Source organism: Mauremys mutica, chromosome 2 (assembly GCF_020497125.1).
Source record: "Mauremys mutica isolate MM-2020 ecotype Southern chromosome 2, ASM2049712v1, whole genome shotgun sequence".
Lineage (NCBI taxonomy): Eukaryota > Metazoa > Chordata > Testudines > Geoemydidae > Mauremys > Mauremys mutica.
The window spans coordinates 208,180,755-208,197,281 of record NC_059073.1 but is presented as its reverse complement, the minus strand read 5'-3'; the positions used below and the strand labels follow the sequence as shown (position 1 = coordinate 208,197,281).

The 16,527-nt window shown below is 47.5% G+C and overlaps 1 protein-coding gene across 5 annotated transcripts in view; it reads left to right on the top strand.

Moving 5' to 3' along the window:
- The window catches only part of MLH1 (mutL homolog 1), a 48,495-nt gene that overhangs the window by 6,730 nt on the left and 25,238 nt on the right, over positions 1-16,527 (top strand). For 4 of the 5 annotated variants that reach the window (XM_045007752.1, XM_045007750.1, XM_045007754.1 and 1 more), the window contains 4 exons: positions 8,620-8,692; positions 10,176-10,267; positions 11,035-11,077; positions 13,763-13,851. In XM_045007752.1, coding sequence (XP_044863687.1) covers positions 8,620-8,692; positions 10,176-10,267; positions 11,035-11,077; positions 13,763-13,851 — 297 coding nt within the window. Of the gene's footprint in view, positions 1-8,619; positions 8,693-10,175; positions 10,268-11,034; positions 11,078-13,762; positions 13,852-15,265; positions 15,393-16,527 lie in introns of those variants that run through there. The other variant, XM_045007755.1, reaches the window with a different exon arrangement.

The window sequence follows — 16,527 nt, the reverse complement described above, 5'->3', positions numbered from 1 at the left end:
GGCCAAGTTATAAGCCTTTGAAAATTTACAATTTGCATATTCTCACTAGAGGGTTCTTAGATTTTACCAGCTAAATTTCCTGAAGATTCTGTCCACACTGAGCATATTCCTTTGTGTTATGATGCAGTCTCTAATTACATTATATTTGAGGCTAGTCAGGGAACCTCGTGGCTTAAGACACTCTAAATACAGGTGGTTTCTTGTTCAGATTTGTTTTTTTCCCCTTTCTAGGTTATGTCTTGCTTTATCTTATATAAACTGACTAACCCTTTTCTTAAAGAGACAAGATAGGTGACATAATATCTTTTATTGGACCAACCTCTGTTGTTGGTGAGAGGCAAGCTTTTGAGTTTACACAAAGCTCTTCTTTAAGTTCGGAAAACTAGAAGATCTGAAGAAAAGTTGTGTAAGATCGAAAGCATGTCTGTCACCAACAACAGAAGTTGGTCCAATAAAAAATATTACCTCATCCATCTTGTATCTCTAATATCATGGGATAAACATGGATATAACATCGCAGCATTAACCCTTTTGTTGACATATTTGTTTTTAATAATTGACATCTTCAAATAGTTAAATGTTTTCTAATTTATTTTTTCTTCAACTAAAAAAACAACCTATAGGCACCCATCCAGTGCTTTGAGCCACTGACCCATCAATTAAAAACCACAACATAAAAAAGGACTGTCTATAAATATGTACACCTTAGCCCCCACCTGCCTCAGCAACCTTAATCAAGAGGGGAGAAAGATGGCCTTTGCAACACATTTGGGAGGTTCATAAATCTGGGCTCTGGCAAAAACAAACGGGAGCAGACTGTACAATTGAGGACTCATTACAGAGACTCCTCTGCCACCAGTTCCCTTTTGTTTATGATGAAGGAGCTTCTGCTTAAGTCCCTTACCTGCTCTTAACTGTGGGATGAGGGGAGGGGTGAATTCTCAGGTAACTGGGTTCCAAGCCATTTAGGATACCTTGAATTCCACCCTGAAGCTTATTGGAAGCCAGTGTACATCACAGAGCACTGGTCTGATGATGTACCTAAATTGAATGCCAGTTAATAAAAGTGCTGTCATATTTTGTATTGGTCTCAGCCTCCAAGGTGTAGCCCTGGGGAGAGCACATTACAGTAATATAATCTCAAGTTAACAAAGGCATTTTTACATGCCAAGTGTTTAGAATTAGGTAGGTTTTTAATTTAATAAAGTGATAATAGTTATCTAAATTCTATGCCTGGAAAGAGATGTATATTGGCTGTCCCCCGTATCTTAAAGTTTGTTAAAATTTATGGAAATTTTGAAGAAAAATATTTGGCCACTAGAGGGCAGTCATGTTGTTTGTTCACTTTTTTTTTTTTTACAGTAATGAAAGTATAGCAGGTTTCAGAGTAGCAGCCTTTTTGTTTTTGCAAACAGTGTTGTGAATATTATTCCAGGAATACAAAAATGGGACAGTTAGGAGAAATTCTCACTTAAGAGATTTTCCTTGCCATTAGAGGTAAAGGTTTTGATATAACTTAGAACTACTGTATTTTCTCTTAACAGGAAATAACTTCGGCTTATACTAACTATACAACACATAGGTAGGGACTAGAAACATATACTATATAAACTGATTAATCTGTATAACTCACTAAAGCAATTACATCGTTCAAAGATCCTAACTGTAATACTTCAATAGTGCAATGAATAAATTGCACGGATGGGTTTGTAAGATAGTATATTTGTAAGGCAGGTCTGCTCATCTAACTTGTCCCTTGCTGACAGCACTGTCCTATGGTCCTTAACAAGGAAATAGCTGAACCTCAAACAAAAAAGAACGGTTACTCACCTGTAGTAACTGTTGTTCTTCGAGATGTGTTGCTCCAATCCATTCCAGTTAGGTGTGCGCGCCGCGCGTGCACGGCTTCTCCGGAACTTTTTCCCTAGCAACCCCGGCGGGCCGGCTGGCGCCCCCTGGAGTGGCGCCGCCATGGCGCTAAATATATACCCCAGCCGGCCCGTCCGCTCCTCAGTTCCTTCTTGCCGGCTACTCCGACAGTGGGGAAGGAGGGCGGGTCTGGAATGGATTGGAGCAACACATCTCGAAGAACAACAGTTACTACAGGTGAGTAACCGTTCTTTCTTCTTCGAGTGATTGCTCCAATGCATTCCAGTTAGGTGATTCCCAAGCCTTACCTAGGCGGTGGGGTCGGAGTGAGACGTGGCGGAATGCAATACCGCAGAGCCGAAGGCTGCATCGTCTCTAGACTGCTGCACCAACGCGTAGTGGGAGGCGAAGGTGTGGACCGAAGACCAGGTGGCCGCTCTGCAGATGTCCTGGATGGGGACATGGTTCAGGAAGGCGGCTGACGAGGCGTGTGCCCTTGTAGAGTGAGCGGTGAGTCGGCATGGTGTCACGTGAGCAAGCTCGTAGCATGACCTGATGCATTGAGTCACCCAGGAGGAAATGCGCTGGGTAGAGACCGGTTCGCCCTTCATGCGATCCGCGACTGCGATGAAGAGTTGGGTGGAACGCCGAAAGGACCTTGTCCGGTCGATGTAAAACGCCAGCGCCCGACGGACGTCGAGAGTGTGGAGCTGTTGCTCCCGGGACGAAGCATGGGGCTTCGGAAAGAAAACCGGGAGAAAGATGTCCTGATTAAGGTGGAAGGCCGAGACCACCTTTGGTAGGAAGGCCGGGTGAGGACGAAGCTGCACCTTATCAGCGTGAAAGACAGTGTAGGGGGGCCCACCGTCAACGCTCGGAGCTCCGAGACTCTCCTTGCAGACGTTATGGCAACCAGGAATGCCGTTTTATAGGAGAGGTAGAGGAGAGAACACGTGGCCATAGGCTCGAATGGCGGACACATGAGCCTGGCCAGGACGAGGTTCAAGTCCCAGGTCGGGGCAGGGCGACGTACTGGTGGGTACAAGCGGTCGAGGCCCTTCAGGAAGCGGGAGACCATCGGATTGGAAAAGATGGTTCGACCCTCCACCGACGGACGAAAGGCGGACAGCGATGCGAGGTGGACCCGCAAGGAGGAAACCGCCAGACCCTGTTCCTTAAGGTACCATAGGTAATCTAGGATGGTAGGGACAGGTACCATGAATGGGTTGAGCCCTTGCTGGTCACACCAGAGCGCGAACCTCTTCCATTTTGCCATATAGGTGGCACGAGTGGACGGCTTTCTGCTCTCAAGCAGGACTTGCTGCACCGCCGCCGAACAGTCCCTTTCTGAGTGGGTCAACCACGCAGGTACCAGGCTGTAAGATGGAGGGACTGCAGGTTCGGATGGCGGAGTCTGCCGAAGTCCTGGGTGATGAGGTCCGGCCACAACGGGAGGGTGATGGGCTCCCGAACGGAGAGCTCGAGCAGCAGGGTGTACCAATGCTGCCTCGGCCAGGCTGGAGCCACGAGTATCATGGTGGCTCGATCCCTCCGAAGCTTCTGGAGCACTCTGTGCACGAGTGGAAACGGAGGGAAGGCATAGAGGAGGTGAGTCTGCCACGGATACAGGAAAGCGTCCGACAGAGAGCCCGGCGAGTGCCCCCGGAACGAGCAGAACTGGAGACACTTCCTGTTCGCCTTGGCGGCGAAGAGGTCGACCCGGGGAAACCCCCACCTCTGGAAGATCGTGTGTGCAACGTCGGGACGGAGGGACCACTCGTGGGAGAGAAACGACCTGCTGAGATGGTCGGCCAGCGTGTTCTGCACTCCCGGAAGAAAGGACGCTTCCAGGTGAATGGAGTGTGCCACACAGAATTCCCACAGGAGGATCGCTTCCCTGCAGAGGGGGGACGAGCGGGCTCCGCCCTGCTTGTTCACGTAGAACATTGCTGTTGTGTTGTCCGTGAATACTGTCACACAGCGGCCTTGCAGGTTGGTCCGAAAGGTGTGACACGCAAAACGGATTGCTCGGAGCTCGCGGACATTGATGTGGAGTGTGAGCTCGCTTGCTGACCAGAGGCCTTGAGTGTGGAGGTCTCCCAGGTGAGCCCCCCATCCGAGCGCAGAGGCGTCCGTGGTCAACGTTGCCGATGGCCGGGGAGGGTGGAACGGAACTCCGGCGCACACGACCTCCGGGTCGAGCCACCAGCGGAGGGAGTCGAGAGCCGTCCTGTTGACTGTGACTACCATGTCGATGGCGTCGCGATGCGGGCGGTACACCGTCGCGAGCCAGGACTGAAACGGACGAAGGTGAAGTCGTGCGTACGCGGTGACGTACGTACACGATGCCATGTGGCCCAGGAGGCGGAGGCATGACCGCACCGTCGTGGTTGGGAAACTGACGAGGTCTCGGATGATGGAGACCATCGCCTGGTGTCGAGCGCGAGGGAGACAGGCTCTGGCCATCGTGGAGTCGAGGACCGCCCCAATGAATTCGACTCGCTGCGTCGGAATCAAAGTTGACTTCTCGGTGTTGACAAGAAGACCGAGGCGCCGAAAGAGGGCCAGGACCTCTATTATCTGACTCTCCACGAGCTGTCTGGACAGACCGCGAATCAGCCAGTCGTCCAGGTACGGGTATACGTGTATCTGGTTCCGTCGCAGTGCTGCGGCGACGACCGCCATGCATTTGGTGAATACTCTGGGGGCGGTCGAAAGGCCGAATGGCAACACGGCGAATTGGTAGTGGGCGTCGTTGGCCACAAACCGAAGGTAGCGCCGATGAGGGGGGTAAATAGCGACATGGAAGTAGGCATCCTTCATGTCGAGGGCCGCAAACCAGTCTCCCGGATCCAGGGAGGGAATGATGGTCCCCAAGGTGACCATGCGGAACTTGGGCTTGAGTAGGTATCTGTTCAGCCCGCGAAGGTCCAGGATAGGACGTAGCCCGCCTTTTGCCTTGGGGATGAGGAAATATCTGGAGTAAAATCCCCTGCCCCGCCTGGAGGGAGGCACCTCCTCTATGGCACCCACGCTCAACAGAGTCTGGACCTCTTGTAGGAGGACTTGCTCGTGAGAGGGGTCCCTGAAGAGGGACAGGGAAGGTGGGTGGGAAGGAGGTGGAGAAACAAACTGAAGACGGTATCCCGAGTGGACCGTGCTGAGCACCCAGCCGTCCGACGTTACTCGGGACCACTCCAAGAAAAAACGGGCGAGGCGGTTGTGAAATAAACGAGGAGGATCCGTAGGGGAGAGTGATGTACAGCCCTCGTGCGTCCCATCAAAAGGGTTGCTTCGCTGCCTGTGGGGCTTTGGAAGCGGCCTGGCCCCGGTTTCGGCGGTTGCCCGACGGGCGACGGCGATTTTGGGCCGGTCGCCGAGCCGGGTAGGGTCGGTACCGCGACTGATAGCGGGAGGGCTGCGGGCGGAAAGGTCTACGTTGCGTAACCGGCGTATGCATCCCGAGTGTCCGGATCGCCACCCGGCCGTCCTTGAGCGACTGGATACGCGAATCCGTCTTCTCCGAAAACAATCCCTTGGTGTCAAAGGGCAAATCCTGGAGAGTAAACTGGACTTCTGGAGGCAGGGTGGAAGATTGGAGCCAGGCGATGCGCCGCATCGTGACCCCTGTTGCTAAGGTCCGTGCCCCTGAGTCCGCCGCGTCTAGGCCGGCTGTAATGGAGGAGCGAGAGGACCGCCTCCCTTCCTCCAACATTGTGGTGAAGTCCTGGCGGGATGTTGACGGCAGGAGGTCAGTGAACTTGGCTAGAGACGTGAGTATATCGAACACGTATCTGGCCAGGAGGACCTGTTGGTTACCGATCCTCATCTGCAGGCCCCCTGCCGAATAGACCTTTCGGCCGAGAAGGTCCATCCGTCTTGCCTCTTTCGCCTTTGGGGCAGCGGCCGGCTGGCCGTTACGCTCCCTATCGTTAACTGACTGTACCACCAGGGAGTCCGGAGTTGGATGCACGTACAGGTACTCATAGCCCGATGGAGGGACTGAGTACTTCCTTTCCACTCCCCTGGCTGTGGGAGGCACGGAAGCGGGCGTTTGCCAAATGGTGGTGGCGTTTCGTTGGACCGTGCGCACAAAAGGTAACGCAACCCGGAGTGGCACGTCTGACCCCACCACGTTTGTGATGGGGTCCTCGTCCTCTTTTACTTCCTCTATAGGGAGGTCCATAGCCGTCGCCACCCGGCGGAGTAAGTCTTGGTGCGCCTTCGCATCAACGGGGGGCGGCTCCCTTGATGCCGCGCCGGCCACTGCCTCATCGGGAGAGGATGAGGAGGATAACTCCTGAACGACCTCAGCCGAAGAGGGGTCCACCGCGTGGTGGGCTGGGGGTTCGGAGGGGCACTGTGGCACCACCGGAACGGCTGGCGGTGGAGATGGCGGTGGTCGGGATATCGATGCCTCTGGGACTCTGCGGTGGGCCGCTGGAGGCCTCGGCGGAGCCGGCATAGCGTCCGACTCATATTGTGCCCATGGGACCCAAAAACCCCACTGCTGGGCCCCGCGAGGCTGGGCTGGCGGCGTTGGAGGCGGGAGCCCATAGGCTTCTGCGCCGGAGGCGACCGACTCAGGGCGGGAAGGCCAGGGAGGTGCCAAAGAGGGTCCAGGGCACACCGCCGGGGGATGCTCTTCCCCTCGGCTCTGGGAAGGCGACCTCGCTCGACGGTCTTCACGGTGCCGGGAGCTCGACCGGTGCCGGGAGCTCGACCGGTGCCGGGAGCTGCGCCGGTGCCGGGGGCTGGTCCGGTGCCGGAAGCTCGACCGGGAGTAAGATCTCCGATGCCGAGACCGACCATGATCACCGCGGTGCCGGGAGCTCGACCGGTGCCGGGAGCTCGACCGGTGCCGGGAGCTCGACCGAGAGTGCGAACTGCGACGTCTGGAGCGTCCGCGGGAGTCTCGGTGCCGGGAACGGTGCCGGGACTGAGACCGGCGGTGCCTAGCTGGTGGCGACCTCGATCTGGTGCGACGTCGGGAGTGCGACCGGTACCGCGAAACGGAGCGGTACCGGGACTTCGACCGATGAGGAGACTGCGATCGGTGCCGCGATGGGGTGCGGTGCCGGGAGCGCGATCGGCGAGACGGCAAGCTGTCGACGGTGCGGGAGCGAGACCGGGACCGTGACCGACGTCCACGCCTCGATTCCATGGAGGGTGGCCGGACCATTGCCGCCGGTTTTCCCCTGGAGACTACAGCCCGCGCCGGCGGTGCCGGGGGCCGGAGGCCTGGAGCCTCTATGAGCTGTATCAGCTCTCGCGCAGAGGCGAACGTCTCCGGCGTCGACGGCCGCCGAAGCTCGACCACGGACGGCACCGGGGAGCGAGGCGGCGCCGGACTCGACGGCCCTTGCGGCGCCGGAGTCACAGGTGCAATGCACTGTTTGTGCAGAGGCACCACAGGGGCTGCAGGCTGCGGAGTCGCCTTGGCGGAGTCCTGCACGCGCGCCTGAGCCAAAGCCTTCGCCAGTCTTTGCTTCCTGGCGGGCGAGAGGGAGCGGTGCCGAGTTTTCGCAGCCGCTTTCTTCGCCGGCGGTGCCGCAGTCGGTGCCGGCGGTGTGTCCTGCACGGGAGGAGGCCGCGGAGGCGGCGCGGGCGGTGCCGGTGGTTGGAGGGACTCCTCCATGAGGATCTGTTTTAAGCGGCTATCTCGATCCTTGCGGGTCCGCGGCTTGAATTTTAAACAGATCTGGCACTTGTCAGTTCGGTGCCCTTCGCCTAAGCAGCGGAGACACGCGTCGTGCGGGTCTCCTCCGGGCATCAGTTTCTGGCACCCCGTGCAGGGCTTAAAGCCCGGTGCTTTGGGCATGAGCCCGCACCGGCTAAGGCAAAAAAAAGGGGGAACCCCCCTTTTTTAGCCTAACTAACTAACACTAACTATGCTAACTGAACAACTATAACTAACTATGCTAACTATGTACAACAATGAACTAGAGAAAGCTAGGGACGTGAAGAGCTATCAAGCACTCCACAGTTCCAACTGCCGTCACGGGCGGTAAGAAGGAACTGAGGAGCGGACGGGCCGGCTGGGGTATATATTTAGCGCCATGGCGGCGCCACTCCAGGGGGCGCCAGCCGGCCCGCCGGGGTTGCTAGGGAAAAAGTTCCGGAGAAGCCGTGCACGCGCGGCGCGCACACCTAACTGGAATGCATTGGAGCAATCACTCGAAGAAGAAGGAATGAGTTACAATATCCTCTGTTGTAGGATGGGGTTGGAAGATTCTGTTTTATTACCTGAGCAGGTGGGAGTGATTGCAAATACATAAGAGAATGGAATACAATTGTGACTCTTACTCATCCATAAGAAAAGGGGAGGGGGGAATTGCAACCAGTATAAATAAAAATAAATTAAACCACATATAAGCTTGATTAATCATGCAAATTAGTAATTCTTTTCACATTATCCATTTTATTTCCTCTTCAAGTTTTTAGAATACTTAAGTTTTCATTCAAGACTGATATCAGAGCCTAATGTTTCTTGTATCAGAAAATTCTCAAATATATGTTTTATATTCATGTAAATATGTCAGTGACATAGAAGTTCAAAAAATGAAAAATAAAACTTGGATCAACCTGAAAAAACAAAAAAACCCTCAACCCTGACTGGACTGGCTTATTTCCTGAAACCCCCTTGGCCCTACCCGATTTTTCACAAGATTCATGTCTGATTCCCCAATCTTACTCCCCGACCCCTAGCTACATCAGTGTCTGACAACTATTTATTTTGTTTTCTATTAGAGCAAGCTATTGTGATGGAAAACTGAAAGCGCCTCCCAAACCTTGTGCTGGAAACCAGGGGACTCAGATCACGGTAGGTGGTGGTGGTGATTGGTTATCTGTATTACCATAGTCCTAGCCCAGATCATGGACCAGTACCCTACTGTGCTAGGTAAACAGAATAAGAAGATAATCCATGCCCCTCAAAGGATTTAGGTTAGTTGTCTTTCTTTCTGGCCTGCAAGTCTACAGTCTCATCAACTAAAATGTATTTTATAATTGTCATTCAGTTTTTGTGACTTGTGGAGTATTTTACAGATTTTACATACATAAGTGCTTTGTGGAATCTGTCCAAAGACTGTAGGGCAAATTACACAGGATCCTCTTCCTCTCTAGGTGGTGGCACTGTATAGTGACGTGGGAGAAATATTTAATTTTGTTGTTTGGACTTTACATGTAAGCATTGGGAGAGTGAGGTGAACATCATATTTAAAACCATTCAATATTGAATTGCATCATAAACTTACTGGGACACTGGCTTCCAAATCCAGTGTTAGGTCTAGTGTGTTAGTTGACCTAATCACCTAAATAAAGAATCGGTACATAAAACACAGATCTATATTGTGCAATAGATGTAGCGATATGGGAAGAGAAGAGTTAGTGTTTTTTCCCATGCTGCTCAGACTTGGGAGGAGCTCCCATGAATATATGTAAAGCTACCTCATTATCCTCCTCCAAAACCCACTTCAGAACACTTTTTCTGTGATGCCTACAAAATACTTTACAACAATTAAAGTGCTGGTGTACTGAGACCACTGCCTATCATTCTGACTTATATTGTCTCATTGTTTCCTTGTACTCCGCCAACTGTCTATCCATCTTTTGTCTCTTGTTTTACACTTAGATTTTAAATTCTTTGAGGCAGGGAATATGTTCTGTTTGTATAGTGTCTTATGCAAAGGTGTCTGGTCCATGCTGAGGGCTTGCAAGTGCTATGTTAATACAAATAATTAATAACAATAATAGTGGTAGCAACTCTTATAACATAAAAACAGGAAACTGAATTCCCCCTAATATTTGTGCCTCTAGGAGTCCAACAGTATGTTTAATGTTAATTTGCTAATTTAATGAAAACCTCAGATGTTCATTATTTCAGTTGATCCTAAATTCACACAAGGGACTGTAGCAATGGATCTCGTTACTTAATTTGCATTGCACTAAAATACACTGTGTCTATAATTGTCAATTGCAATGTCAGGATTTTTACCTGAGAACTCTTCTTTGAGTGTCATTTGATCTGAGGACCAAACACTGGTGAAATTTGTGCCTTCTTGTGAAACATACAGTTATCAAAAGTTTTGTGATACTTCACTATCTTTCTCTAGAATGGCATTTTGTTAGGTGAAACTAAGCAGCTAGAGTACAGCTGGAACATAGAGTTGTTCATAAATTAAAAGATGTCCAGACCATTTAGGTGATTTTATATCAAGAAGATTGGTTCAAATGAAATAATCTTATTTCAGTATGATTTTTTTATATATATATTTTTTAAATAGTAACACTTTTTTTTAATGCAGGTTGAGGATCTTTTTTACAATGTAACTACAAGGAGGAAAGCCTTAAAAAATCCAAGTGAAGAGTATGCAAAAATATTAGAAGTCGTTAGCAGGTAAAGTACTGAAATAAAGAGCTCCAGCTTATTTTATCTGTTGAGTTGCTTTTCTGTGTTGGTTAATGTAGGACAATCCCATTTTATATTCAAATATCTGTTTGATAAATTAGAAACCCAAAATAGCACCAGAAACCATGGACATTACTTTCATGGTGGTGTCAGGCTGTCATTATATTGACAAAAATGCCATTGGATCAAATTGTGAGATCCTTACAAGAGGGAACTCCCATTAAAGCCAGGTCAGAGTGAAAACTAAGCAAGGACCTTATGATTTGGCCAATTGTGAATAAATGCATTGGAATTCTCACCTTCCCAGGGATAACTGAACAAATCGACCAATTTCCTTCTCCCTTTCCCAGAAATGGAGAGTTTATTCCATTGTACGGAAAAAGCACTAAGGGTGAGATGGCGCTTTTGCTGTTCCTCATAATACCAGGCAGTCTGACACTGGAATGCTTTAGCTTTTGTCTAGAAGTGGTAAACTGATAATTTCTAAAAAGAACCTATCATAATTTCCTATATGTGGTGAAATCTACATTGATCTTTAAATTTCATGTGGTTTGGGTGGGTCAGGTAATAGCAAACTGTTACAATCTCATGTGGCAGTTGGTTTTAACTGAATTTCTTTTAAACTAAAGAAACTGTTGCTGTATAATAAGAAATGTAGTTATTTTGTTCACATGGACTTGCTTGTTAGAGTATGAGGGACAACTTGTCATTTATTCTTTCATGTACTGCAGTTTTGTTTTGTACTTGTTTTTCAGGTATGCCATCCACAACTCAGGCATCAGTTTTTCAGTTAAAAAGGTATGTAGAACCTTAGTAACTTCACATACTTACATCAATTAAATAAAGAGCCTGGCCTTTTCCCATGGATTTTGTAATGGGAATAGTCTGTGAGGTGGTTTTCTTTGCATGTAAGAGAATTTCTTTTTCTGTAATCTGGACAAACTACACATCAGTTTAAAATAATAAATCCAGATAAAAGCTGAGCATCAACAGTTCAGATTTTTTCTTGAGCTCACAAAGCTAACACTTATTTGTTGGGTTTTCTGAGATGCTTCAGGGGGTAAACCAATCTGAGGAGTTAGGATGACACATGGAGCGGGGATAGATTATCCCACACCTGCCTGCTACGGGGTCTCTTGAATCTCCCTGTGAAGTGGTGTTGGCCACTTTAGGAGACAGGATACTGGACTAAGTGGACTGTGGGTCTGATCCAGTCTTGCAGTTTCTATGTCACCCCCTTGTTTGACTGCTTTCCCTATTACTGGGATTTGCATGTTTTTTAGGAATTTAGGAATTCTTTAGGAATTTTCATTTATTGTTACAAATCCCTAAAACAAGAAGTCTTACATTTTACTGCTTCTTAAATTTAAAATAAGGGGGTATCATATTTAAACTGCTAGAAACTAGATATCTTTTTATCTAAATTGGAGTCAAGTTTTTTGTAGTGAACTTTTCCCAAATAAGCATTGTCTATACCATGAAACTTACTTTTTGCTGAACCTTGTCATCAGTAATGTGTACAGCTGAACTGATGCTGACCATGGTTTAGCTGGAAGTGTAGCCAAAGACAAACCATGTTGATATGATGCTGAAAGTAGCTGCCATTTATAGTAGGGCTTCCAATATTGCTACCACTGGTGGTGGTGTAAAGTTTTTGTTTAAAAAATAAAAATCCCTACGGTAGATAAGATCCTTTTTTTCCAAATAGTGATGCAAAGGAGAAAGGAAAATCAGTCTATAATGAACACTAACAGAAACATCATAACATTGAGGTCCTGCACAATACTTCTTTATTAATAAACTCTTAGTTTTCAATTGCTTCAGCTGCTTCTAAAATATCTTTGTTCTTGATTGATTTTTAATTATCAGCCAGCAGATTTCTCAGGAGTTGCTTACAAATGTAGCTTTCCTTTAGTTTATTTTTATTTATTTATATTTAAATAATGAGAGAGACCCTTGAATAAAGGCTGTAGTTACCCGGACAATTAATGTTACAACATAGCACCAACAGTGTTTAAAAAGCAAACATTCAGATAAGAGCAAAACTCAACTTGGTTAGCCTAGCTAGGTTAGTCAGACAGCTAGCCAGCCAATGACAAAAAAGCTCCTTTCCAGATCTGCGTTGTCTTGGAAACATGCTCTCGCCTTTCTCTAAAAATCCTGTTAAATAGATTACTTTTACAGCATGCCCAGGTCATCAAATGCAGGCTATTTTGGACCAAGCACTTATGCTTCTCTCTATATCATTTTCAAACAAAATAAAAAGTAACCAAAAGCACCTAAGTGACTTAGGAGCCCCAAACCCTTTTTTAAAAAGTCATATAGGTACGTAGGAGCCTAACTCCCATCACTTTTAATAAGGCTTGACTTTCAGTCGGATTTAAGCTTCTACATACCTAGGTCACCTTTTGAAAAAGTTACCTATTTGAAAATGTTATGTGATAGGGCAAGGCCAGATGGCTACAGTAAAGTAGTGAGGAACAGGTATGTTAGCCCCAGGCTAAACAAATCCCTGGTACCATGGTAACCAAATGGCAGTTGCTCCAGGTTAATCAAGACACCTGGGGCCAATTAAGATCCTTCTAGAAGGCGGTGGAGATAGCTACATTGATTGGGACACCTGAAGCCAATCAAGGGCTGGCTGCTGGAACTAGTTAAAAGCCTCCCAGTTAGTCAGTGAGGTGCGGGTATCAGGATCCGTGCTGTTGGAGGAACAAAGTAGTACAAATCCATATTAGGTGTAAAGAGGGAAGCCCTGAGGTAACGGTGAAGGAGATATTGAGTGGAGGCTGCTGTGGAGAGTCACAGGGAGCCTCTGAGGCTAGTGAAATCCACCAGGAAAGGCAGGATCCACAGAGTCAAGGACAGAACTTTGTCACAGTTACCTAAAGACTTTAATGCTATTAAAATATTGTTTATTTGGCAAATGAATAAACCACATTTCTTGCATTCGATAATTTTCTCATGAATAGACCACTCATGTCACTCTTCAAACTTGCACCTGGAGCTGTTGCCCACTATTCCCATATCTTGCAACCACACATTCAGGCACTTCAATGTTGCCGTTACAGCTATACCTGCAATACTCTCCTAGTATAGCTGCAGCTTATACTGACAAAGTGCTTTTGTACTGGTTAGGCAAGTGAAATAAGCTATGCCTACCAAGCACTTTCTTGTTGGTATATCTGTGTACCCTAAGGGTTTTGCCGGCATATCCCTATCCAATCGTGTTAAGCCAGTAGTGTACACCTGACTTAATCTCCTTTTTGCATAAATATCTACAGACTTTTTAAAAAAGCAAAAAACAACCAAAAAAACCCCCCCAAAAACTTCAGGCAAAACAAAAACTGAGTTTGTGTCAGATGTTTTTGCAAACTCAGTAGAAAATGTCTTGCAGTTGTTATTGAATAGATTTCTAAAACTTCAATAATAATTGTATTTGTAAACACAGTGACACTAATTTCTTTTCTCTTTTATTTTTAGCAAGGTGATACGGTGGCAGATGTCAGAACTCTATCAAATGCCACAACAGTGGACAATATTAGGTCCATTTTTGGAAATGCTGTTAGCAGGTATGTTAACCATAAAGTTGTTTTTAAATGAAATCTTATTTTGTAGCTCTATTTAAAATAAATAATTAAAAAGACCCAAAATCTCTGTGATGATCAGAGTATTTCATAGTAGTATGGTGCAAATGAATGTAGTTATTGAGTCAGCATACTACACTATTTAAGTTAAGATAAAATAACGTAGGGTTTTACTGCACGGCCGAGGAAAATCTGCAGCTGGCTTGTGATGGCTGACTCGGGCTCATGGGGGTCTGGCTGGGGCTGTTTCGTTGCTGTGTAGACTGCTGGGCTGGGGCCCGGGCTCTAGTACCCTGAAAGGTGGGAGGATCCTAGAGTCTAGACTCCAGCCTGAGCCCAGAAATCTACACAGCAGTGAAGCAGCCTTGCAGCCCTAGGTCTGCTAGCCTGAGTTGCCTGGTACGGGCCAGCCAGGGGTGTTTAATTGCTGTGTAGACATATCTTTAGTAGCACTGAGCTTCCCAAGAAGAGTTCCACAGTGAAGAAGCCTTAGACTGTATTAACTTTTCAGCAAATTCCCTTCAGGTTTAATGAAGATGGGGAAAGAACAGGGCTGTCCTTACCCATACGCAAAGTACGCAGCTGCATAGGGCACCAGGAAATTGGGGCACCCAATTTCCTGGTGCCCTGTGCAGCTGTGTGCTGCTCCAGCCCCTGCTCCACCCCTTCCCCAAAGCCCCCACACCTGCTCTGCCCCTTCCCCAGCCCTGCCTCTTCCCACCCCTGCACTGCCCTCACTTCCCTGAGGAGTGCTGCAGGGCTGGGCCTGCACTCACCGGTGGTGGGAAGTGCAGCAACCTGGTCCCAGCTGCGCCACCGCTGAATGCCAGGGCCCAAGCCAGTCCCGACCTCCTCCCCTGCCCCCCACGGAGGCCTGGGGCCAGACTTCCCCCTCCCCCGCCCCCACAGAGGGCTGCCCCCCACCCCCACAGTGGGACTGCCTAGGGCTCCAGAATAGCTAGGGACATGCCTGGGAAAAAACAATGCACCTTGCACAGCTCTCTAACTCACAGAAGGGTCTTTCATGTATCCAAGAACAGGGTCGGGGGAACTAGGAATATTGCCACATAAGTTCTTCCCCTCAGTGTGCAGAATATTGCCACATGATCTTCCCCTCAGTGTGCAGAAAGGGAACTGTCTGTACCTGGAGAGAATCTTCTAAACACTGATCTAGAGGACAGTTTGGCCCAATATCTTCTAGAAGTGCCCAGCCACTTCCTACACTGGTGAATTTCAGTATTTCCTCCTATTACACCTTACTTGTTAGAACTAGTAATTCCTTTAAATGTGCTTTTCTGAAATGTTAAATTTGTTTTTGTACAGTGACTATAAATTGGAATGAGAGCTCTCGTTGAACAAATCACAAGAAAGGGGTTATAAAAATATCCCCTACACCAGAAAGTCTCAGCAGTAATTGTAGGAAGAATCCCTCCCATAAAATGCTTAACTGCATACATTTCATAGAACAGTTTTGCAGAATGCTTTGCTGCCAACTCTGTTGGGCTCTTGCCAACACTGATAGGAAGGTCAGTTTAATTCTGTTACTAACATTAGAAGTTACAGCTAAGGAATGGAACTGACTGTGTGATTTTAAAAATCACATTAACTCCTTTCTAGGGAGTTATAATGATAAATTACCTAGGCTTAATAGGATTTCCTTGGCCAATGTAAATAGGATCTAACTGGGCTTATAAGAGTTTTACAAACTGTGATGGAGACTAATATAGTTAAGACCTGTCTGCACTGACCAGGGGAAATGTTTAAGCACTCTCCACTCTCTACCAGCATCCTACCCCTTAATGCAGATCAGGTAAAAGTGGAGATTGAAAAGGTATGTAGGTCATAGTTTCAGGAAAACTAATAATCAGTTATGGAGCCAATGACAATTTTAAAGTCTCTCTTGGTCTCTCAATGCTAGTAACATGTGCCTTAAACCTTGAGAGTACTGAAATTCATGCTTGCCAGTGATGATGTAACAGTCATTCCTAGTCCTTGATAGCCACAGGATCTTGGACAATGTGGCATGTTAATTTATTGAAAAGCTACTCTGGATAATTTGTAGAGGCTTTGACATTTTTCTTTCTAATTGTACTATTAGTTTGAGGGTACATGGTAAATAAGACTACTTGGCTTCATTATTTGTATGAGTAACAATTTTATGTGCCAACAAAAACATTTAAAACTCTTTTTAAAAGGATTCTCATATTCGGTAACTATTACATAAACAAAACATCTGCACTGTTGTCATAGTAGAGTTGTTGTAGCCATGTTGGTCCCAGGATATTAGAAAGAGGAGGTGAGTGAGGTAGTATCTCTTGTTGGACCAACTTCTGTTGTGAGACAAGCTTTTGAGCTTACACAGAACTCTTCTTCAGGTCTTCAAAAGGTACTCAGTGTCACAGCTAAATACAAGATGGAACAGATTGATTAGTGTAAGGAGTTAACACGTATTCCAAAGGACCATTCAAGGTGAAGTGACTCAGTAACACCCCTCCAGTCGCAAGGGCAAAAGGAGGGGAGGAGGGACTGCAGTTGTGGGGGGTGTGAGTGGGTTATAGATTGTTGTAATAAGCTATAATTTCATTGTCTCTATTGAGTCCATGTTTTTGCTAGACACTAAAAGTTATGAATTTAAGCTCTCAGGCTCATCTTTTGAATGTG